The sequence below is a fragment of the Camelus bactrianus genome, chromosome 27, assembly GCF_048773025.1.
Source record: "Camelus bactrianus isolate YW-2024 breed Bactrian camel chromosome 27, ASM4877302v1, whole genome shotgun sequence".
In the NCBI taxonomy this organism is placed as follows: domain Eukaryota; kingdom Metazoa; phylum Chordata; class Mammalia; order Artiodactyla; family Camelidae; genus Camelus; species Camelus bactrianus.
In genome coordinates this window covers 34,763,060-34,786,711 of record NC_133565.1, presented here as the reverse complement: position 1 = coordinate 34,786,711, position 23,652 = coordinate 34,763,060, and the positions used below count along the sequence as shown (strand labels likewise).

Here is a 23,652-nt window from a genome sequence, read left to right as displayed (position 1 = left end):
AGCAGATTTGAGGGTAATATGAGACATTTCATACTGGAGATGAAGAGTACAAATTCTGGAGAGCTATTTGGGAGTCATACCCATAGAGACGACTGCTTTAAATCTGGGGAATGGTAGAAGAACCCATTCAGAGAAAACTATAAAGTTACCTATACTAATCCTACAAATAAAGGATGGAAATGATTTTACTAACTTACTTGCCATCCAGAAGATGGAGAGACTAAAAATCTATATGAAAGCCACCTCAAAAATATTGCTTAGCAGAACATGTTGTTCTTCTTGGGTAAAAACAAACACAGTGGGTGTGAAAACTGAGTGAAAACAGTAATACAGAGACTAAACAGTTATTCAAATGGCAGAGTTAAAGGTAGAATGTTAAAAAAAAAAAACAAAAACGCCAAAGGCATAAGGAGGGGAACTACTGCTCTGCCTCCACTCCTCGACAGCTCAGAACAAGTACTTAGTAATTCCACTCGGGAGGCAAAATTCCCCTATAGGGAATTCATTTCTAACTGTCTTTATCTCATTAGATCAGTTGTTTCACAACTGGAAAGAGCAGATGGCTTCCTCCAAGACTGAATGAGATACTTCTTAGGAAATGAGTTATTACATCACTTTGTCCAGAATTAATTAATTAATTAACTAAACTAAAATAAACAAAAACTATCCAGTTTCTTAAAAATCATGTGCCCAGAAAATCTAGACCATTTAAAATTCTGAAGATACCTGAATTTTGAGAATTCAGCGGATTCCATTTAGAAACAATGTCTTCATTTTCACAATATCAGATAACATTAAACATGGCATATTTTCAAGATAAACAAACAGAAGCACACTTTAAAACTGTTCCTACCCTTCCCACCCCCAACCCCAATAAGTATTTATCAGCATGTTCAAGAAAGCAAAGCTTTTCATGCAAGTGTCCACCAGAAACAAACACCACCACCTGCTCCTAAAACAGCTAGTGATGAAACAGAGGGACGGTGAGACGCTGGAGGGGTGACTAACACGCTGTGCAGGGCGCTCTACGACTACGGGCATGCAGTGACCGTCAAGCAGGTGAACAGCGTCGTAGGCAGAGGCTACCAGCTAGAACCCTTACAGGGGCCCTCCAAGCAGAAAGCCCAACTTCCTGCTCCATCTCAGTAAGAGTTCTCAGCGAGAAAGAATTCTACCACCAAAAGGACTAAGGTTTGTAACAAAGGAAACGCTCAGGAACAAAAACAGCAACTGCAAATGCTAAATTCTTCCACAAATGAGAAGCTACGTGTACTCTGGAGAATAATCTAAGTACGCTCCCAATTTACCCTAAAAATACATAGCAGTACTTTTCATTAAAATTCGTTTGCTCCATTACATGATTTCATCTTTAACAACTAAGCATATGATAGAGTATGTTTCATTATTTATAACTCAAAAACAGGGCACGTCCAAAATGGAGTTACTTTGTTCTACACTGAAAAGAAGGCTTTAGCTCTAATTACATATATTAATGGATACACAGACTGCAACTTTTACAGTCCTACAGGGTCATGATTCATTTGTCTAATTAGAGAAGTGGTCATGGATTTTTGTTTTTGCTGTTGCTTCTTCTTTCACAGAATATCAATATTATCATTTAAAAACTGGGTCTATTTCCAACAAAAGATAAAGATAATGAGGGTATTCTGGAACTCAGCAAATTTTTCATTAACAAGGTCTCTGTCACAAACAGCTTAAAACAATTTAAAGATTAAATATTAATGAGCCAAAAGAAGACCATCCTAAAATGTTTATCCCATAATGAACAGATGCTAAAGAAGAACATTAGCAATCCAACTTAATTAAGGATATACATGGAAATAAAATGCATATCCCTCCACTTCACCAGTGATAATGTTTTAGAACATTTTAGACATGCAGGGTACTCACACTGTTTTTTCCAGGACAATTCCAAAATCAAATACTTCATAAATATATTCATAATTGTCAAACTATACATATATATATACATATATATATATATATATATATATATACACACACATATATACACACACACACACACACACACACACACACACCCCTAATTTGGGTTGAGATATGATGACAAAGTTATTTTCTTAATGCAGCTTTATTCAAACATAACTCCAATGTTATAATTTGTGATTAATACAAATTCACATTATCTACAGCCTTTTACTTCTCTGGCTTGGTCCAAGGAGACATTTTAGGCACTGTTCATTAAACTCTTAAAAATTCATGTTTATTTTCTATTACGAAAAAATGGGGAGATGAAGCAAGTTTAAAGGTGAAAAAGAAAAGAGAGAGAATACCATTTCAGCTAAAAGCTACTGAATTATTTAACATATACCCTATTCACTAGACCAGAGAGGGATCAGGAAACAGCCCACTGCCTGCTTCCGTAAGTAGTTTTATTGGAACACAGCCATGCCCCTTTGTTTACTGACGGCCTATGGCTGTTTTCACTCTACAGTGGCAGAGTTAAGTAGTTACAACAGAGACTGTGTGACCCAGAAAGTCTAAAATGTTTACTATCTGGCCCTTTAAAAAAAAACTGAGGCCGCCTGCTCTAGACCTCTTAAGATGTAACACACAAAATTTCTACATCAGCGCTTGCTTAAATAATCTTAATCTGGGGGGCCTAATTTATGAGTTGACATACACTATGTTAAAGTGCCCTTTCTCCAAGTCCTATCAAATTAAGGTTTAGCTTTAGTTGCTGTGTTCACTGAGGTTTCCCACGTACAAACCATTATACGGAGAAGAAGCTGTGAAGGTTAGCTTTAGATTAGCAAAGACTACGCCCATCAGATTCGCTTGTTGCCTATTTTTCTTATATGCTGTAAAATTACCATTTCGGAGTCACTGTGAGAGGCCTGGCCCAGGCTGGGCGCAGGCCCTAGCTCAGAGTGAGAAGCTTGGTCAAGGGAGAGAAGGGGCTCAGTAATGTCATCGTAATCATCTTCCTCTGTATCCCCCTCCCCATCGGCAAAAGTACCTCTAGTCAAGAAATCGGAGCGCGTCCGCGCCATTCGAGCTTTCTTTTTATGGGCCGGTCTGGCAACCTGCTTGACCAAATGATAAAACAAATAACACAACAATGTTTTGGTTTTTTCGTTTTGTTTGGAGACGATGCCAAAGAAAGACATCAGAGAGCTCATGAAGGTATTGAACCATCCCCTCCGCCCCTGTGCCCTCTCCACTAGAAGTGACAGCGATAACCAAAAGCAACCCACATACACTACTGTGGACACAGGGAAAGAACAGAGCTGGATCTACACTGCTCTTCTCTCCACAGCCAAGGAAGTCATCCCTCACTGCCATAATGAGTCAGCAAAGTCACTTGCATAAACTGCCTTTTTTTTCTTAGCAATTTCTTTCTCGTAAATACAATCTGGGTTTTTAGGCACCATTCCCTGCCTAAAGTACACCTTCCTAAATATAACAGAATTAATTCACGGCTTCTTTCTCTATAAACAGTTGGGAGTAAGTGCGTAGACAAGGTGCTTTACCTACAAGAAGAATAATTTCCAAAATAGCGTGTGTCTATTTTGCAAAGAAGATAAACAAACAAAATTTAGGACTTACCTCTCCTTGGCCCAGCCCAGTTAACTTCACAGGTTTCCATGCTGGTTCATCTTGTTTATGGAGTTGAGGATTTCCACTGTTTAAGGCTTCCTTGGTGACACTTAGGATAAAACAACAGGATTACATTTCAGTTCCTAGCAGATATCTCATGGCAGCAGTCCTGAAGTATAGCATGAAATATAGTCTGCCAGGCCAGGTCAACGAAATAGATTTGATAATGAGAAAGCCAAAAAACCAAACCTCCAAATCCTGAGAGTTAGTCTTAGAAGGGGCCTTTCCTTTAATCACTATAAAGTAAGTAGCCACCCAGTGAGGAGGACCTCATTTCTTTGTTTTATACTAAGATGAGAATGACCTCTCACCTTCTAGCATAGTGCTGGGTTTAAAGTAGACATTAACTTATAGTAGTGACAGCTCAAGCTGTCATGTAGTTCAACTGCATTTCATAGTACATAGAAATCCTTAGTGGAAAAATAAAATGTCAGTGATCTCTTGCCCATATTTATAAACGGTTTCTTAAAAATCTGTATGCAACTTTCAAGACTGAAAGATTTAAAAGCTCAGGTTGTGAGAAGAAAGAAAAAGTTATTTCCATAGTTAATGTGAAATTTAATTTTTTTAGCCCTAAGATTTAGCCCTCCTTTCATTTAAACAGTGATATTCTCCCATAAGAACGGAAAGAATCCACTGTATACAAAGACTTAATATAAACATCTTAAATTTTATCAAGTTTGTTTTTATGTACCACTTTAAAAATGCTTTTCTCACAGTTACCATTGCTTAAAAGTATAAAGAACTTAGATGCATATGAGGCATGCAAAGTGGTCAAACTCATAGAAACAGAAAGTACAGTGGTGGTTTTGCCAGGGCTGGGGTAAGGAGGGGACGGGAGCCGCTTTCAATGGGTGACCGAGTTTGTTTTGCAGGATGGCAAAGTCCCAGGGCTCGGCTGCACAGCAGCGCGCGCAGTTGCCAGCGCTGCGCCGCACACTGTCAAGTGGTTACGACAGTAAGTTGTATGCGGTATTCTCCACAGAAAAAAGCACGAGGAACTTAATGAAGACCATAAGCAGGCCAACAGCTGCACAAAGCCCCGCTTTACAGCCTGATGCCCGCAAGCCTGGGCTGCGACGCCTAACCGCGAAAGCCCACCTGCTGTGCTCCCACGCACTGCCTTCACAAAAGCTTCCTCACTTAATGCGAGGAACCCCAACCTCTGCTATCTATGCTCAGTCAGACTCCTAGGCTATTATTATTAAATTCCACTTCAGGTGGCTGGTGGAGCCAACAGTTAGCGGGTTTTTTTCACACACAGAAAATGGCTAATTTGAGTAGCACCCATACAAAATAGTTGAGGCAGATCAAGGTACCTCAGTGAAATTTTCCAAGCAGTTTCCCATTTACACATAAAAAGACAAACACTTCACTTACAGGGAACTACTCATATTCCCCTTCGGCAGGAAGAAAATGGCCCCAGTAGTTCCGTCTCTGAAAGGGTCATCAGATTTGTGGCTGTAAGGCTGAGTCGGCCGAAGGTGTTCTCTTTTTGAAATACGATTATTAGAGAGTTTAGAGGCTACATTCAGCTGGGTGGACAGTCTGTCTGTCTTTGCTAATTCCTTGATAGTACCAGACTGGCATGGGCCTCCTTTCCTTTCAAAGAACAGGGTGACAGGTCGGTCCTTCACGGGTAAGTGACCAGAGGGGCTGTCTTGTGGGGCAAGGGAGGCATCTTTTACAAAGGCTACTGATGGAGTCCCGACTGCAGTGGGTTCCTCCTTACTTGGGGTGCTCAGGATGAGGAGAGAAGAAGGCCTCTCTACTCTTGGCTTTGACTGATGGACAGACGGTGCCAGAAAAGACTCACCAGTTCTTGACTTTTCAATTGTCTTAAAGGCTTTACGCTCCTTTTCTAAAATACCTGTTTGCTGGCGAATCTGTGCCATCATCTCTTTTTCATTCTGCTGCTGCAACTGCTTCTGCCTTTCTTCCTTCTCAATGTTCAGCTTTTCTAACTTCTTAAGCACAGTGTTAGAAGGATCTGTATTCAAAGAAGCAACAACTTGATTTTCTCCTGAGAAATGGTACTTTCTGGCTTCCCTGTTGATACCCAAAGTAAGAGCTGGAAGTGTTTCTTCACTTTCCAATTGTCTGTTTCTCTGGATACTCGTGTCCAGTTGGGAACCCGTTTTCAGTGGGTCTTGATGAGGAATGTAAAAAAATGTAGGCAGACTATTTGAAATAAAGGAGTCTCTCAGTGGTGGTTTACAGGTAATAGATTCAGAACTGCAAACCAGCTTTTCCTTCGAAGTCCCAGTCTTCAAATGCACCGAGTCAGACGGTGCCCCCTTTTGAATCAATGTACAGTTAATCTCACCTGAGGCACTGAGGGCACTGTCCTGTGGCTCAGAATTTGGACTGCCAGATCTCTTAGGTGACAGAAATGGCAAGTCTCCTTCATCTAGAATTGCGGGCTCCAGCTTGCTCTTCTGGCCTTCCTCGCAGCTCAGAAGTTCCAAGCTGCCTTGAGAGCTTCCACTGTCCGGGGACCCCCGTGGAGACTGAAGGCCCTCGGGCACCAGTTCTGCAGACCACCTGCGTTCCTCTGAAGGAGACGTGCCACCGAGAGAGCGGACTTTGAGCAGTTCTAAACTAAATATAGCTTGCTCTAGTTCTCTCATTCTCCGACTCTCTCTTTTGGCCCGGCCTACTTTCTTCTGGTGGAGATCTTCCAAGGACTTGGGTCTCTCTCTCATAATCACATCTTCCTGCACGTCCACACCACTCTGGCTTCTGGCCCTCTCCTGTCGCTTGCCTGGGGACTCATTCACCCAGTCCCCTGAACTCTCCTGGCTGATTCGATTATTCTCTATCACAGTTTTACACTCCTCTATGGCTTTTACTCTGTCGTCAAAGGAACGATCCTCCCACTCTGAAGGGTCTGAACCCTGAATTTCCAGAGCTGCATATGGCTTGATATTTGCCAATCCAAGTCCTAGTTTTGTTTCTTTTAGTCTCTGTTCTTTTAAAGCTTTATATCTATGTCAAATTAGAAAAAAAAAGTTAGAAGTATCTATTTTTACCACTGGAGAGAATACATTTATTGAGAATCTTTCAAAAAGTGAGAAGTCTCAAAATTTTCTTTTAATGTAATATTTCTTAAATTGACTTGGATGTACATTTCATAATTCTATTTTTATGAGTGAGACAATATTTTATTAAGTGTTATTACTCCTAACTGGGCATTCTAGTCAAAGCATAAATTAACTCAGAAATAAAGCTCTGATTTTAATAATATCCTTATTTTAAGGTAAATCTTAAATATGAGATTAAAGTTTCTGAAGGTAAAAACAGTTTAATACTGACAATGTTTAAAGACTTAACATAATGTGAAAGTTAACTCTTAGCAGTTTTAACAACGATCTTGTTAAGTTTTCAACCCAATTTAATTAATAAACACTTATTTGGTTTCTATGATAGACCACCCGGTGTGGTTAAACCTTGCTGGGAGTATCACGGCCTAGCAGAGAAGACAGCATACAGAACCAACCCTAATACAAGCCAGGCAAAGGTTCGCAGACATCCAAGCAAAGTACTTGAGAAGACAGGGGCAACTGTTACAAGCAGCGAAGATCACCTTTGTCTAGCTCTGAGGCCTCTACACGCCGACTGCAAAAGGACGATCTTCTCCCTTCGCTCTTGATACCTCTTACTCTCCCGGTAGCCCTTCCACCTGGCCTGTATGCAGACGGCAGCCGCGTGCCTCCGCCTGCAGCGCTCCCGCCATCTGTGCTGGACCAGGGCGGCAGCGGCCCGGAGCTCCAAATAGCGCTGCCGCTCCAGGTGCGCGCGCCAGGCGGCCTGCAGAACGGCGGCCGCGTGGGCCACGGCTAAAGCATCCTTCTGCGCGGCTGCCTCTCTCACTTGCTTCTGGTTTAGATAATCCCTCCAGAACCGCTGTGGGGAAGACAACGTAATAAAGGCTGCTGTCACATCTTATGACACGTCTTCACAGAAAAAGGAAAAGAACAACTGTCTTATAACTAGAGGTTAAGTGGCTAAACAGCTAAACTGTGGGTGATTACAGTAGAAAAACAAGTTTTCTTTTCTATATATGCTTGGCTAAAACACTTATTTTAGATAATACAACCTCAATGAAGTTAACCGTAGAACTTAAAATTTTTTTAAAAATGTTGGTGCTTTCACACTCTACAAATTAACAAATTACATTATATTCTCATGCTACAATTTGCCAATACTAATGGGTTTAAGGTCAACATCCATACATTTCAAAGGTTAAGATCCTAAAATTTTCTTGTACAAACAGAAAAGACCCTGTGGAAATGAGCCATCATATAAATCACTGAGGGAAGAAATTTTAAAAATAAATGTGAAATAAGGTACCTTTCATCCAAAATGAATACATAACAACAATGCATATATAATTCGCAAATATCACTCAGAAAACTAAAAATAACTTTGTCAGCAAAAATTAAGGCATGTAACTCCTTTGCCCCTAATTATACCTCACAAGACATTACAAGTTCAATTTAGTCTAAATTTAACTCCATCAATATTTAATAGTCCATTATTATATGCCAAGTAATCTGTTGGGTGCTGTGAACATTTCAAAAACAAACAGGATGCATTCTTATCTCTAAAGAAGTTCACATTCTTATTTAAACGTTCACAGTAAACTAGTTCAGCTACTAAAACCCAGGCTAAACAAACTAGCCCATCTCACGCAAGGAGTCCTCTGCTCCCACCTGGATGGTAACGGCTGCCTGCCTCAGCTGGAGGAAGTGCTGCCTGCAGAGCAAGGCCCTGAACCACCGCTGCAACACAGCAATTCTGCGAAGCACCTCTTGGTGAAGCAGGTCCTGTAGGTGCTGCCGCCCCTGCTCCTTCAGGAACACCTGCCGGGAGGAAGACAGACAAGGAGCACAGCTTGAGAAGCAGTGAGAAATTTATTTCATGAATTGTCATTCCTGCTGTAAGCTTTTTTAGAGAACAGATATTGTGGCAAAAGTGCAAAAGCAGTACTGACAAATATTTCTATCGATTCATCCAAGGCAACCATCCTCAAACTGGAAAAGAGACGCCAGAATGCAGAAGGGGAGGTGGGAAAGGAGCATCAGCACAGAAATCCCAGTGCCAGACTGTGACACATGATCCCCTCGGGAAATAACCACCATCAGGAGCCAATGCAGCACAGGAAATACGCTGCGTTTTTCAAGGGTGTTGTAGTTGAGGGGAAGAAAAGACGACAGCCACAGATTTTAAAGTTTGAACATAAAATGAATAAATCAATAATCATAGTCTTTTTGAAAGCCAGTATGTATCAAAGGCTTCTTGTTGCCCAAAGCTATTCATTAGTTTATTTATTTACTCCTTCATTCCATTGTAAATCTTTAGGGATTCAGAGGGATACAAAGATAACTTAGACATAATCCCTTTGGAAACAGGATTTGTACTTCGACTTTAAGAGCAGGTAGACAGGAAAAACTATGTATTTAAGGTGTACAATGTGATATTCTGATATATGTAAACATTGTGATTTCCACAAACTATAACATATCTATCACCTCCTACTTTTGTCAAAAATTTAAAAAATATTTTAAGAAAGAGCAAATAGATATTAGATACCCCAAAGGAAAACAGTAAGCTAACAGCGGCAAGGGATGGAGGATACCACCTGAGCCAAAGAGGTGGAAACAGTAACAAAGGCAGGAACTGGGGACCACGGAACAATTAAACAGTGTGAAGTCACAATACAGAGATTCTTGAAAAAGAGAAAGATGTTTAGTGTCAATGAGGAGATTATCAGGGGATTATTACTAAGCAGGAAGCCTACAGAAAGAAAGAAGTATATCAAGGTGATGATTCTGGTACTATGGGTAGAGTGAGTTAAATGGAACGACAAATAGACTGGCATCAGATGATGGACCTGTTTACTGTAAGAGAAATGTGTGTGAGAGCTAAGAAACAGAACTAAAATGGAAGCAGTAGGAATGGAGAAAAAGGGAGAAATATGAGAATCATTTGTAAGGAAAAAGAATGAAGCAGAGCTTTGTAAAAAAAAACTAAAGGGTAAGCCAAATATGATTATGGTTTCTAGCCTAAGAAACTACAAGAAAGGTAACAGAGAAAAAGAATAGTTGATAAATTAAGGACAGTAGGGGAATGACAATCACAGGCAGGACTAGAGCACTGGCCATAAGCTCTTTGATCACTACTGACTAAGATTATTAAGTAAAAATCTTAGCCTCATTTCCTTCAGATACCTGGTACATTACCTTTCTTATAAACATTCTCACAGGCAAAAATTGCCATTATTATTTAAATACAAAAATGCACTCAATTTTGACAAGGGCTGTATATATCATATTTACCATGGATTTTCCAACTTGATAATTATCTGGATTAAGATTTATTTTCCTGAAGAAATCCTGAATGTTAAATTTGGATGGTATAATATTTCGGGGAAGAAGTACGTGGAAATGGCTCACAAAATCCTGAAAAATGAAAACAAAATGTTGTAAAATCACAAGAGAATTATATGTAAACAAGATCCTAAACTGGCTAATTGTTGTTTTATTGATCCTTTTCTCATTCTTTTAAACAGGGTGAAACTAAGAAATTACTTGCTAATTTAAAATATTACAAAAGATTACTACATAAAACGGTGGGGGAGCAGTGATTTGTACATATTTTGTTTTCAAAGGAGAATCAAAGAAGAAAAGACGGGCAGAAACTAATTCTCTCTTTTGAGAAAGCTGTATTCAAGACCAAAGAAAAAGTTATTTAACAACAATCTGAAATTCTTAGCAGAAAAATAAGCAAAGGTGGCGGCTATTACAGGATAAAACTGAGAACGAAGCTTTCCCTCCTGGTAACAGTAAAGACTGGCTCAGCTGCTGAAAAGCTTCCAAATAATTTCTACACCCATAGCAGCAGCAGCTGATGAGAACAGCAGTGAGCCTTGCTGGCAGCCGCCTATGAAAGAAAATCCTGCTGAGAAAACTTAAGGGAAAACTAAATGGAATTCTTTCTTTTGAACTAGGTAGTTCTGATTGAACTACTTCAGTTACTGGAGTAATCAGTGTGAAGAACTGGCTACATTATGAGTAAACCTGCATTAGCCAACTTCCAGATTCCACTACAACACAAGCTTAATGAGACTGTTGCCATTCAATGGGAATGCGTATTCTCTATCCCTCTTCAATTCTACATACAAAATACGGAAAGGAAAGGAAGAACTAAGAGAAATTAACAAGTGAGCCTCAAGTAAAAACTAAGCAAGACATAGGAATAATTTACTTGATGTGCATATATATTTAAATATCACTATAAAGGCATAACCTGGAAAGAGTATTTGCAGCTGTATCCTGACTGGCGAATTCGAACTGTCTCCAGCATCCCAGTGTACCGAAGCTGTCTAAGTACCAAGGCATCACTGAACCTTAATGGCAACTAAAACAAAACAGATGGGAAAAAGATTAACCCAGAAGAATAGATCTCCAAATTAACGTTTGTCTCATAAGTGTAGTTAACTTTTAAATATTTAAAAATTGACTAGAGGTTGTCTGGTTAAGACGTAGCAGAGGCAACTAGACAGTCTTAGCTCCCCAGCCGGTAGCTGCAGAAGACTTCTGACTGCCTGACCTTAGGGGGAAAAAAGAGACCCCGAGCTTCCAGGCTTCTCCAGTTGCAGAAGAGGAAGACCTTCAAAGCTCAAAAGGAACGCAGTTGCCCACGGAGGCAGCTACACAGTCCAGTCACTATAAAATCTGTAACAAGATTAACCTACTTGTATTCAGTCAAGTCTGTATTTTTGTTTTTAAAGAACTTATCTATAATCTCCCTCAGAAACCACCTACTACTCTACCAGCTGCCTGGGTTAAGTGAGAGCTGACGGATTCCTCTTCTAATGACCAGTCCAAGGGTGAGAGGACTGATCTCCCCACTGGGCAGGAATTGCAGGGAGGAGGCGAATGGGGGGCATTCGCCAGTCACCAGACACAGCACTGTCACTCCTGGGTATCTCAGTAGGCACTTTCTAAGACATCCAAAAGAGAATGTGTCTGGAGTTTCTGGTATTTCTCCCTATTCTCTAAATACTATTTTCCAGTGATGCACTAAGGCAATCCCAAACGTTTCCCTGCAGAGAGAGGGGGCATACCAGCTGTCAAGTAAACAAAAGTCAAGTAGGCAACATACATTACATATCAATGGCACTTAACATTTATTACTTATTCTGTACCCTTAAACACTTTAGTAACTGAACTCCTTGTACAGAAAGGTCTCAATCAATAATAGGGACTCTAGCGCCCATTCAACCGTAAATAAAATGGTTTGCCTTTTTGTCACTACAAAAGAACAACTAAGATTGACTTACCGCTTCATACGGGCTAGAAACACTCTAAGTACTAGACAGGTGTTGACTCACATATAGTCGCAACACACTATGAGGTTGATTCTATAATTACAGTATATTCTTGCAAAGATGAAAAGATTTAAGCCAGGAAAAGGTTAAGTAACTCATCTAAGATCACAAAGCTTGTACCTAGCAGAGTTGGAGACTGCTTCTTAAAAACCGAGAAAGCTGAACCTAATTCCTACTACATTTTAGCTGTTTGGGCTGGAACTATTTTTTCCTATGATGGACATAAAGATGACAATGTTTATACTTAATAAATACATTTTGCAAAGCTCTAATTAGGGGAACTGCCATATAAAACAATAAAGTATCAAGAATGGCCAGAGTATGTTCCTTATTTTACAGGCACAAGAATCTCTACGCATGAAACGTGCCAAGCAGGTTCTATAGGAATGACTGACAGCTTATACCCAAACAAGAGACAGTAACCTTGGGGTAACAAAAGCTGCATAAAATCCTTTTGTCTGATGGAATTTCAAGAGGTTTCTGGTTCTCTAGGAGATGCTAAATCAAGCCCATATACCACTTTACACAAGCAGTAAGTGTGGAAATTACACAGATACCCATAGAGAACACGGTTTTCCTTACAAAGATTATAGATAGCTCTTCCCCTCCACTTACTCTCCTTAGAAAGAATTTAAAGCTTGGTTTGAAGTAAGCTGAGCTAGAAGATCTCGTTTATAGGATGTTTTTACCTTTTCGGCATTAGAGCGGATGCATTTTACAAAATATGGTTCTGCTTGACCAAGTGTCTCCATCAGCTTGCTTAATGAGGCCTGCAATACAAAGCAATGTAATTAGCATTTTCTCCTATTCCAAACTGATAATGAACAATTTATAAATATAAACAATCATGTTGGCAAAATATACAAAGACAAGTGGTATACCTAGAAATAGGTTTGTTTCTGAAAAGCACACTGTGTACACTCCCACACTGATTCAACTGAGGCCAGTGAAGGACAAGCACGGTAGTTTAATCTTAAAGCTGATAGCCTGGCAACACTAAAAATTGCAGGTGTATTTCAGAATACTTTAAATCTAGAATAAGTTTTTTATTTTTCTTCACATTTCATGGAACAATTTTATCTAAACTCACGCAGTCCTAGAGCAACTTGGGGGAAATATCCGGTAAGGCACCCAGGAAGGCAGGAATTCACTGCTCCAGTTTTAATGTTTGCAGAGTAAGCAGTGATGTCCCCTCGTTCACTCCAGATGCTGATAACTGGTGCTTTACCTCTTTCTTTGCCCAGATTAGTCTGGAGTTTTATAAGTTTTTTTTTTAATATTTTAAAATAACTAGCTTTTTTGTTTCATTAGTTTTTCTCTATTATTTTTCTATCTTCATTTTCATTGATGTCTGCTTTTATCTTTATCATTTTATCCCTTCCGCTTGCTTTGGGTTTAATGTGTTTTTTTTTTTTTTAAGTTTCTTAACACAGAAGCTTAGATTACCAATTTGAGTCCTTTCTCCTTTTCTATTAAAAGCATTTAATGTTATAAATTAACCTTGGAATACTGCTTTGGCTGCACTGCACTGCACAAATTCTGAAATTTCATTTTCATGCCATTTAAAATCTTTAAAAAATTCTCCTTCCTCTTTGACTTGTGTATTATTTAGATGTCTGTTCTTTATTTCCCAAATATTTGGGGACTGTTATCTTTGTTTTATGATTTGTGGTTTAATTCTATTATGGTCAAATAACATATTTTGTTTATTAATACTCTATCTAATTTATCTATTGGCTTTTCAGTACTATCTCTTTGTATTGTTTTTTTGTGGCTGCTCCGGGAATTACAATATACAAACTTACTACAGTCTACTTAGGAGTCAATATTTTATGACTTCAAGAGAAACTTAAAAGCCTTACAACCATATAGATTTCCACTATTGTTGTATCTGCAGTAGCTATAATGTGCACTCTTCAGATTAAAGACTAATTTTGGTATGCAGACACCTGTAAAAGATGCAAGGTAACAAAACAAGGTACACTTAACAGCTTAATGATTCTGCCCTTCATAATTATGAGATTCATGCTTCCTTTTTACCACGCTCACCAAGTTACCTGTTGATCAGAATCTGGCCTCCCATGTTGATCTGCTAATCGGAGGGAACGGTGATAAAGAATTAACAATTGTAGCAAGTCTGCTTATGACTCCTGTTTCTCATAGTATATTAATAAATGTTAATACTGCTTTACACAGCAGTGTTTATAGTTTATCAGTCATCATGACTTTTTTTCTCTGTAACCTACTCATCTGTGTGTTTCTAAATCTACAAAGTGAAAAGCCAAACTCCGGGAACGCGAAGATGGCACCAAGGTTCAGCCAGACGTGGCAAGGCAACACCTCTCTCTCTTTTTTAATAGTCAAATACCATTAACCCATAGGATTATGATTCAGATGGTTCTAAAAATCCATGGTAGAGTTTCCAGTATACTCAGCTGTCTTTCCTTTAACCTCATCAGCACATAATAAGCTATTTGGCTCTTCACTCTTGTTGGGTTTCTCTTTTTTAAAAAAAAAAAAAAAAAAGCATTTGACCAAATAGCTTTCACAAATCCAAATTTTTCTCTAGGTCTATGGTGAAAATTATCTAAAATAAAATGACATTTTGGGCCTGTAGTTTGAAGGACTGTGCTTACAAATCAAACAAGATCATATCCAGTAGATAATAGTAGGCAATTTACATTCAGATATCCTGGCTTAAAAAGGAACATTAAAAAAGTGATGGCATATATCAATCAAGCTACCAGTAGATAGAGAAATTTTTGGTGAACACTGCTTCTGTAGATATGCAAAGCATCGTTACCATCCAGATTTTCAGTTCATTTGCACAACTATCTAGCAAATGAGTGTTAGACAGAGATGACTTGAGAAGAACAGGAAGAAGTCATCAGAAAAATATTTTGAAAAGTTACTCTGGAAGTTTTTTGGTTAATTTACTATGATCATATTTATTCCTAGATATCCAGTCACAATAAAAGGAACTGCATTTCTATGTATATAAAATAAAAATAAACAAAACAAGAAAAAAATGCTCCAATTCCATTCAGCTAAATCCTGATGGCAGCAGCAGCAGCATGTGGCTTAAATTTACATAGAAAAAAATATACACCATGATGTTAACAGTGACTATATTCAGGCAGTAGGGTTTAAAGACCAATTCTGTTTATGATATCAACTTCTCTGCTGCTTTGCTCCTCACAATGGAGACAATGGACTCCTCTCTGGGACACCCACTACCCAGAGACACAGGGGTGGAGAAGAAAGGCAGCTGACTCTCTTCCCATCTTTGGCACTTCTCTCCAAGATGACCATCACAGCACAGCTTCTCAGCCACACAAATCATACCCATTCAGGTGGCTGACAGATCGCTTTGACCTTTCAGTGTCACTCTAAACAAAACAGACCCCTCTTTGCTAGAAGTGAAAGGAAAACACAGAACACGGCAGGAAACAACCTGGAACTGCGCGCTGATGCTGGGAGGCTTCTTCTTCTTGTGCAGGTGCAGCAGCGACTTGGCGATGCGGTCCTGCAGCGTCAGCCTCATCAGGTGCTTCAGAGACTTCACTTCCAACAAGTGCTGGAGAGAGGAGGGAAGAGAATCAGAGTCTCCCCATAAATTAATCTAAGAACAGGAGAAACACAACTGTAAGCCAGTTTTCATCGCTCCTACGTATGACTGTGGTGAATACAGGAGATTAACATCCAGCCTCCATCCTACCTTTTCTGCTTTCCCACAGAAGCTTACCAGCGAAAAAGAACTACGTTTCCCAAACTCTCTTGCCTCTCAGGTTCTGGATGTGATTTAAAAGTTTAGCAATTAAATTCCCACACGTGAACTAGGATGGTATAACTGAGGCAGCAGCTCTGGCTCCTCGCTTGTTTCTGCTGCCAAACGTGCACACAGAAGTACCCGAGTCTTCTGCAGTCCCAGGGTCCAGGCACCGCTTTTGCCCAGAGGGCAGGGCAGCTGTGCTGTCCCCACAACTCTAGGAAAAGCACTTCCGCCCTGGAGCCAACAGTTGTAGCAGCTCCTTCCGGAGCCCGGATCACACTGCAGGAGGCACGAACCTGGAAGCTGCAGCGACAATGGCAGCTTCCGCATTTCCCAGCTTTCCGATTTCAGCTGGGGTCACTTCTGCTCCTTTGTTTTAATACTATGAAACTCTAAGGCTTGGGATGATTTTTTAAGCACCTCTTTGAATTAAGTCCCTTTCTACTTAAAAATATTTACGGTGATTACTGTTATCTGCAACTGAATCCTGACTTATGGAGACAATAAATTAAATTCAATCCCAGGGCTACAGCAGGTAAGCCAGAAACAGGTATACAGAAAGAAAGAAAACACAGTCCCTTATCAACCCTCATTCTGATGTGCTAATTATTAATTTTAATAAGACTGGAGTGACACATAAAGCAACTAAAGAATACAAGATAGGATATTAATAATGTATTTTAGAGCTTTTTTAGCCAATCATAATTTTTTAAATCCTATAATTTACGGCAGTGAATCTGTCATGGAAAGAATGTATCTATACAGATGTGTAATGTTATTCAAAGACTAGTAAAAGTTCAACTGTATGAAAAGCACAGAATTGAGTTAAAAGCAAGATAAATTTAAAAGACCAAAAATATTAACCTTGACAATATAAACACTAAAAAAACAAAAACTTTCAAATGGTAGTAAGTACAATACATATTTAGACAATTTCAACTACGAAAAAAATTTCCAACAATGACAGACTTATTATCTATATATAAGAACTGTAAAGAAAATCTTTAAAAATAAATCCCATGATAATAAGTGAGCAGAAGACCACAAAAAATAATTCTCAAAGTATAAATGACAAGTAACATAATGACAGTCAATCTCACTTGTAATCAAAGAAACATACATTTTCTTTTAAGGAGATTTTCTGCACATCAGATTGGCAAACATAGTAAAGACTAATAAAACCCAGTATGCATGTTGCCTCTCTAATATTAAAAATATGTATGTGAATCTGTAAGACACATTTAAAATAACAAAAAATTAGCCATGTTTAACTTTAAAAGATTGAGAAATAGATGGGATTCCTGTGATTGACGACTGAATGAAATTATTTACTTCAGATGTCCAACACCACTCCAAGTTTAAGCAGTCACCCACGAGGACAGTGAAAAGAACAGTGCAAACACTAGGCTCAGAGGCAGCATTTAAAACACTAAATGGCCAAGGAGACAGTGAGGAAAAAAAGGAAAGACAAGTGAACAAATAAAGAGGACGGGTAACGAATGCAGTCTCCTCTCTTTTTCTCTACATAAAATCTTCTCAAGGTAAGAACATAGTCACAAACCGCTTGTAAGAATTTTCTTTGTGCTGTGTAGTTACTACTGCTAGAAACCACACTAGCAGTGTGTTAAATTTTCTCTGGAAATGTCAGATGACTTAAGTGTCAGGAATAATTAGGCATGGATTCATTTTCTTGTTTCTTGAACTAAAGAATCATGAGAATAAATAGGTCTTTTTCAGTTCTTTTAAAATTCTGGAATTACATTCATTAACAAGGTTCCAAGTGACAGGATTCCTTCTTTCCGAGGGCACAAGAGAAAGAAACAATCAGTAACATTTTTCTTTCTTTAGTAAATTCAGTAATATTCTGGAATGCAGATCTGGATAGGCAAATTACAGCCCCTGGGTCAAATCTCATGGTTTTTAAGTGGTTTATATGGTTAAAAAAATGTCAAAATATTATATAATGGCATGTGAAAATTACATGAAATTCACATCTCAGTGTTTGTTCATAAAGCTTTACTGGAATACAGTCGCACTCATTCAGCTGCATATTGTCTTTAGTTGTATTTGTGCTGCAACCGCAGAGCGGATTAGTTACAACACTGACTTTTTTTTTGTTTCCAAGCCTGCAAGCCTATCTGCCCCTTTACAGAGAAACCTGGCTGACTCATGCTAAGGATGACGTAAGTTAGGTAAGGACTACTTAGAAATTATTTTTAAATCAGGTAAAATTCAGAATTTGATCTTAATCTGCCTCAAGGAGAAATGAAAAAGCCTTATGCAGAGAGGCAATTACTAAACAAAAATTTACATTTATATTCAGAAGCTTCTCAAACACTAGAAAATGGAATAGATCACAAATATTTTCCTGAATCATTAAGCTTATTAGCCATTTCCTAACATTTAGCATTATTTTTAAGCTGGATTCAACTGAATGTACACAACCCCTATTCTGGGTACAAATAAGATATTTCTTGTTTTTGATTTATAAAGATTGCTTGTATGATTAATAAAAAAATTATGAAGTAGGGCATTAGTGGAAAAAAACTTTTTCATAATACTCACCTTTGGAAGAACAGGTTTGGATTTGAAATTTTTGTTTCTCCTATAGAGACAAATCACACATTAGAAAAAAACTACTGTAGAGATGAATTATTCAAGGTCTCTACTAAAACAACAGATTATATACCCATTCCCACGCTACAAGTCCTCTAAATGAAAACACTGTCTAATTCAACTAAGCAGGCACCTTTGGGAAGAAAGAATAAGCAAGGGAAAAAAAAACAAAAGAGATGCCTGTTCTGTAATACAGGTACAAACTGACTTAGTGTGATGATCAGTAGCGTAATGTTGTACATTCAAAGCTAGAGTTTCATTTTCTTTTGGATGTTAATAGGGCTCTGAATCCTTATATCTACAGAAGATTTGCTTCCGTCATTAAAAGACTTTAAATAGACACCTAATTTCATGAATTTTTAAAATGCACTTTTCACTAAAATTTATGATCTTCCATTTTTGGAAATTAAAAATTCTCTTCTCATTTTTTCTTATTCATAATTCAATATCACACTTACATCAAGATTTTCTTTTTAATGGCTACATAATGCTTATGAACATGGGCTGGGAGTCAGTTAAGACCTAGGCTTGAATCTAAGCTCTCCCACCTACCAAGGTATGATTTTAACTTAAGACTTGGTTTCATTACGCAGTAATGTACAATGAGGATGACAACACTATCAACCCCACAGATCTGTTGTCAGGCCTAAATGAGTTAAGCCACAATTCTGGAGCACAGCAAGACTAACCTAAAGCAATGACTAGGGATTAAGGAATCCAATTCAGTCACACTTTCAGTTAGTGGTCAAAAAATAGTCTATGGAAGTGTTTATGAAATATGTTGCCACAGACAGTAAGAACTGGTCCTTCATGCATAGTTACGTCTATGTCCTCAAACCAGTCCTGTGATCAGCTAAGGAGAAATGGCAGGCTTCAAGAGTGTCGACATGTAACACTATACCGGTGCCCCTTCAACAACGTGGGTTCTGACGGCACGGGTCCATTGATGATGGAATTTTTTCAATAGTAACTACAACAGTACTATTTGATGTGAGGTTGGTTGGATCTGTGGATGCAGAACCATGGATATGAAGGAACAGTGGATACGGAGGGCTGACTATGCGCAACATGCAGATTTTCGATTGTGTGGAGGGTTGGCACCTCTAACAAGCGCTGTTAAAGGGTCAACTGTCTATGGCTCCATTCACTGTTTCACAAGGAATTTTCTTGCCCAGTTTGTTAGGATTACCAAAATTAAAGGACAACTGCAGTTAAAGACTGGGAATCCTAAAAAGAGCTAACAGTTTTTCTTTCTCTGGATGTAGGAAGAGGTCTTTCAAAGAGCAATAGAGAATCATCTCCATAATGAGTATATTCAGTCATGATCCTCCTGGGAGATGAAAACAAACAGCAGCTTTATAATACATGAGACTGTCACAGCTCTAAATTCTGCCTACTTTTGAGTCTTGTTTCATTTAAAATTCTACTAAGGAAAAGAATGTTTCGTGATCACCCCCTTCTTTCTTCAGCCAGAAATTTTAAACCAGTCATAAAAAGCAATCCACATTACTGATCAGTACTAACGTGAGAATTCCATGGGCTCTCTCCAAGAGTTTGCTGCTAGCTGAATTAGAGAATATCCCATCTTTATCAAGCAAGGAGGTGCTACTTGATAATCTGCTCTGGCGAATCCCAGTTCTGCCATTCCAGGCAATATCAAATGTTTCACTGTAAAAATTAAATACAGTACAATTTCTTTTGTTAGTTGAGACATCTCTAACACTCTTTAAATTGCTTAAATGAGTAAAATAAAACTGTAAACACTAAGGTCAAAATTCAGAAAAAATGCCAACCCAGCAAAAGACGGTTTTATTAGAGACGACTGATCAAACTGGACTAAGCTTCTCCCCATTCAGAATGAAAAGCTTCTGTGGATTCTGGCACATTCACATGCAAACGTGCACGCAGATGAGCACACCATATAATTAACACCTTTAAATATACTGTTAAGCACTTAACAAGTCAGTAAATAATATAATGCATTATAATATAATGGCCTTTGTGCCTGTTAGAGTTTAGAGCTTCCAATGCTGCCGAAGCAATGTGCAAGCCTCATCGGCCGTCCCATCCTACTGAGGATTAAATTTCCTCCCGGAGGTCTCATTCGCACTCTCACTCACTACACACGACCACCAAAGCTACTAAGATCCCTCTGTGGGCTGAGCACTGTTCTAGGCACTGGAGATAAAGGAACGAACAAAACATAAAATTATCAGTGATTACAATATAAAGAGTTAACAGGGAGCTTTCCAGGTAAAGACAGCAAACTGGACACATATTTGGATTCCTCCGAAAACCCATATACACATTAACAAAATAATTTTCAAAGGAATAAACACTTAAGAATAAAGAGAATATACTAAGAAACAACAGTTACACATTTTGAAACACCAAAAGCAGATGAATATAGAAAGCACTCTCGTTTCACAGTATTAAGCCTGAGAAAGAAATCTTACACTGGCTGGGGAGGAGGAGGGTGAGAAGCATCCCTATTTACTGGGCAGAACTCCTAAAAAGCTCCTGTGAACAGCTGTAGAGTGGAATGCGTGAAGAGTAAAATGTATCACCCTACAGTGGGGGAAAAATGCCTTTGGAAACTTGTTATCTAGGAGGAAACAGGTGTGTGTACCACCAGAATTTACTACTGACAAGTACATAATAATGAATTTCATACACTGTGGAAGCACATGGTGGGTTTTTTAACTAAACGGTGTCTGCTGTACCATCATGCTAATCTCAGAGCATTAAGGAACTAGAATACGTGGTAATAACTGCATGGCTGATCTGATTTTTCATGTATCTACTATTCTGTCCTCTCCATCTTCTCACCAGTTTTCTCTCAAATATGTCTAGAATAAATGCACCAATACAATAAATGCAATCTGGAAGAATGTCTTGTTAAGGCTGCTAGCTGGCCTTTTCCTGGTACCAGCACCTCAGTGCCGCATCTTTCTTTACTGTATGTAAAGGAAAAGCAGCAAGCTGATGTCATCACCTTCCCTGTGAAGACGGGTCGCATAAATGAGTGTATGCACACATGTTTACAAAATCAGCTTATCGTTCCATGAGTGCCTAAATTCAGCTAACTGCTTTAGCCCAAACCAATCAATCTGAAACCAAAATATTAGACTTTCCCAATGGGTGCATTAAAAAACGGAAGCCCATGTAGACCTCTTTAGGTATCCAAAACTGAAAGCATAAAGAAACACAAACTAGGAATGAGGAGAGTTATAACCGTTGAATTGTTCTGGGAAAGGCAGCAAGTCAGAGTTCCCTTTTTTTTAATCCAAATCAAGAAAATGAGTTCCTTAAGTGAGGGGTCTCTAATGACCAGGGTGAGAATACTGCCAAAAGACAAATGAAAATACACAGGTCACCAGATTAATTATCTAATTTGTTTTGGGGTAAAATCTAAGATGAACATATAGTGGTGATTTTCACCATTAGCCAAGCGTCACTGTTAAGAAAACAAAACACATATTCTATAAAGATAGCAAGTAGCTCCATTTGCTGGCATTTAAGATTAGTATAGTTGAGGCTGGATATCTGGGCTGTGTTAAATGGTAAACCTAGACTTCCTTTAACAAGAATAAGAAGTTACAAGAAAGCGACGGAGCAGAGAAGTGACAATACACATTAGAAAGACAAGGTAACTCAAACTGGGAAACCTGATCAATGCAGTTATACGTTAATTTTAATGGCAGACCACCCTCCTCACCAGGACACTACGAAGCTCAGTCTTCTTGAAGGTATTTAAAAAGTACAAAGCAGACGCTAAATAATGTTCTTCAGTGCATTTAGAATACAATTACTATAAAACAGTACGTGTAAAGGACAAAGAAACTTTATTTACAAACTCAGAAAACTATTTAAATTTTTTTACTTTCAAATTTTATTCACGAATTCTTTACTGAAAATGGTAAAAGGTAAGCTTTGCTTGTGACACTCGTCAAGAACAGGTATTGGAGGGTTTGATGTAAATCAAACTACTCAATTATTACTTATTAATAAGACTTCTCTGTGGAAAGCAGCAGAATACGTGTAACTTTTCCAAAAGACATTAAGTGCAAAAAGGATCTCAGAAATTTAAACATATGTGCTCATTTTTAATTATTCTGGGGGAACTTTTTTTTTAAAGTGTACAACCATTTTACCACAGGCAATCTTAGAACTTAGTCTTAATAGTTTTGTTAACTCTAACCTTATTTTTCACATCATTTATAAAAGCTTTAAGAAATAAACAAAAAACTAGACCTGATTTTCTTCACACTTTTAAAGTCACCAAAGTATTAATAAGAATTCTAGTTATTTCTTCTATACTCCCCTGAACATACAAAACCAAACATACTTACTGTTGGTTTTTTTCATTAAGAGTATTCACACCCTGAAGATCAGAAAGAGGTGTTCTGGGATTTTTCCGAGCTAGACCTAGCATTTAAAAAGCAAAAATTTTCAAATTAATGGTAAGAGAATTTGAACATGAAACAATTTTTCTAAGGACAAATGAAATGAATGTACTTTGATAGTAAATATTTGCTAGACATGTCAGAAACATCGAAATAATAATATGAACCAAGTCCCTTGACTGTTACTTACAAATGTGACCTAGTCAAAATGAAACAAATCAATTAGGGAATTTAATAATAAATTCTTTAATTTCTTCTCTCACTTAAACATTATCAGGAAATACAAGGGTAACTGAGCTGAAAGTCAAGAAGTGTACAAGCTTGTTTCTTACTTTAATATTCAAAAAATTTCTAGTGTTTCCTTTGTTTCATTTTCAGCAATAAATATATTGCTGACAAAAACTATAGATTTTAGAGATCAACGAATCTTATATATATAAAGACACTGAGAATTAAAGACAACAAACTGCTTCTTCAAGAACTACTAGTTTTTTTAAACAAACAATCCAATCAAAAAATGGGCAGACGACTTGAACAGACGTTTTTCCAAGGAAGATATACATAAATGGCTGAACATGCACATCGAAAGATGCTCAACAGAGCTGATTATTAGAGAAATGCAAATCAAAACCACAATAAGGTATCACCCCATCCATGCCTGTCAGAATGGCTATCATTAAAAAGTCTACAAAATAAATGTTGGAAATATGAAAAAAAGGAAACCTCGTACACTGTTGGAGGGAATGTAAATTGGTGCAGCCACTATGGAAAATAGTATAGAGGTTCCTTGAAAAACTAAAAATAGAACTACCATATGACCT

General features: G+C 38.2%; 1 protein-coding gene across 8 annotated transcripts in view; it reads right to left on the bottom strand.

Annotated features, from left to right (window-relative positions):
- Nucleotides 1-23,652, bottom strand: part of MYO9A (myosin IXA) — a 175,552-nt gene that overhangs the window by 53,287 nt on the left and 98,613 nt on the right. For 4 of the 8 annotated variants that reach the window (XM_074354173.1, XM_074354178.1, XM_074354175.1 and 1 more), the window contains 12 exons: nt 22,778-22,853; nt 19,950-20,093; nt 18,375-18,414; nt 15,492-15,614; nt 12,727-12,807; nt 10,954-11,064; nt 9,984-10,106; nt 8,358-8,507; nt 7,229-7,548; nt 5,023-6,630; nt 3,592-3,691; nt 2,856-3,071 (listed from right to left, as the gene is read on the bottom strand). In XM_074354173.1, the coding sequence (XP_074210274.1) occupies nt 2,856-3,071; nt 3,592-3,691; nt 5,023-6,630; nt 7,229-7,548; nt 8,358-8,507; nt 9,984-10,106; nt 10,954-11,064; nt 12,727-12,807; nt 15,492-15,614; nt 18,375-18,414; nt 19,950-20,093; nt 22,778-22,853 (3,092 nt within the window). The remainder of the gene's footprint in view (nt 1-2,855; nt 3,072-3,591; nt 3,692-5,022; nt 6,631-7,228; nt 7,549-8,357; nt 8,508-9,983; nt 10,107-10,953; nt 11,065-12,726; nt 12,808-15,491; nt 15,615-18,374; nt 18,415-19,949; nt 20,094-22,777; nt 22,854-23,652) is intronic. The other 4 variants (XM_074354176.1, XM_074354177.1, XM_074354174.1 and 1 more) reach the window with 4 other exon arrangements.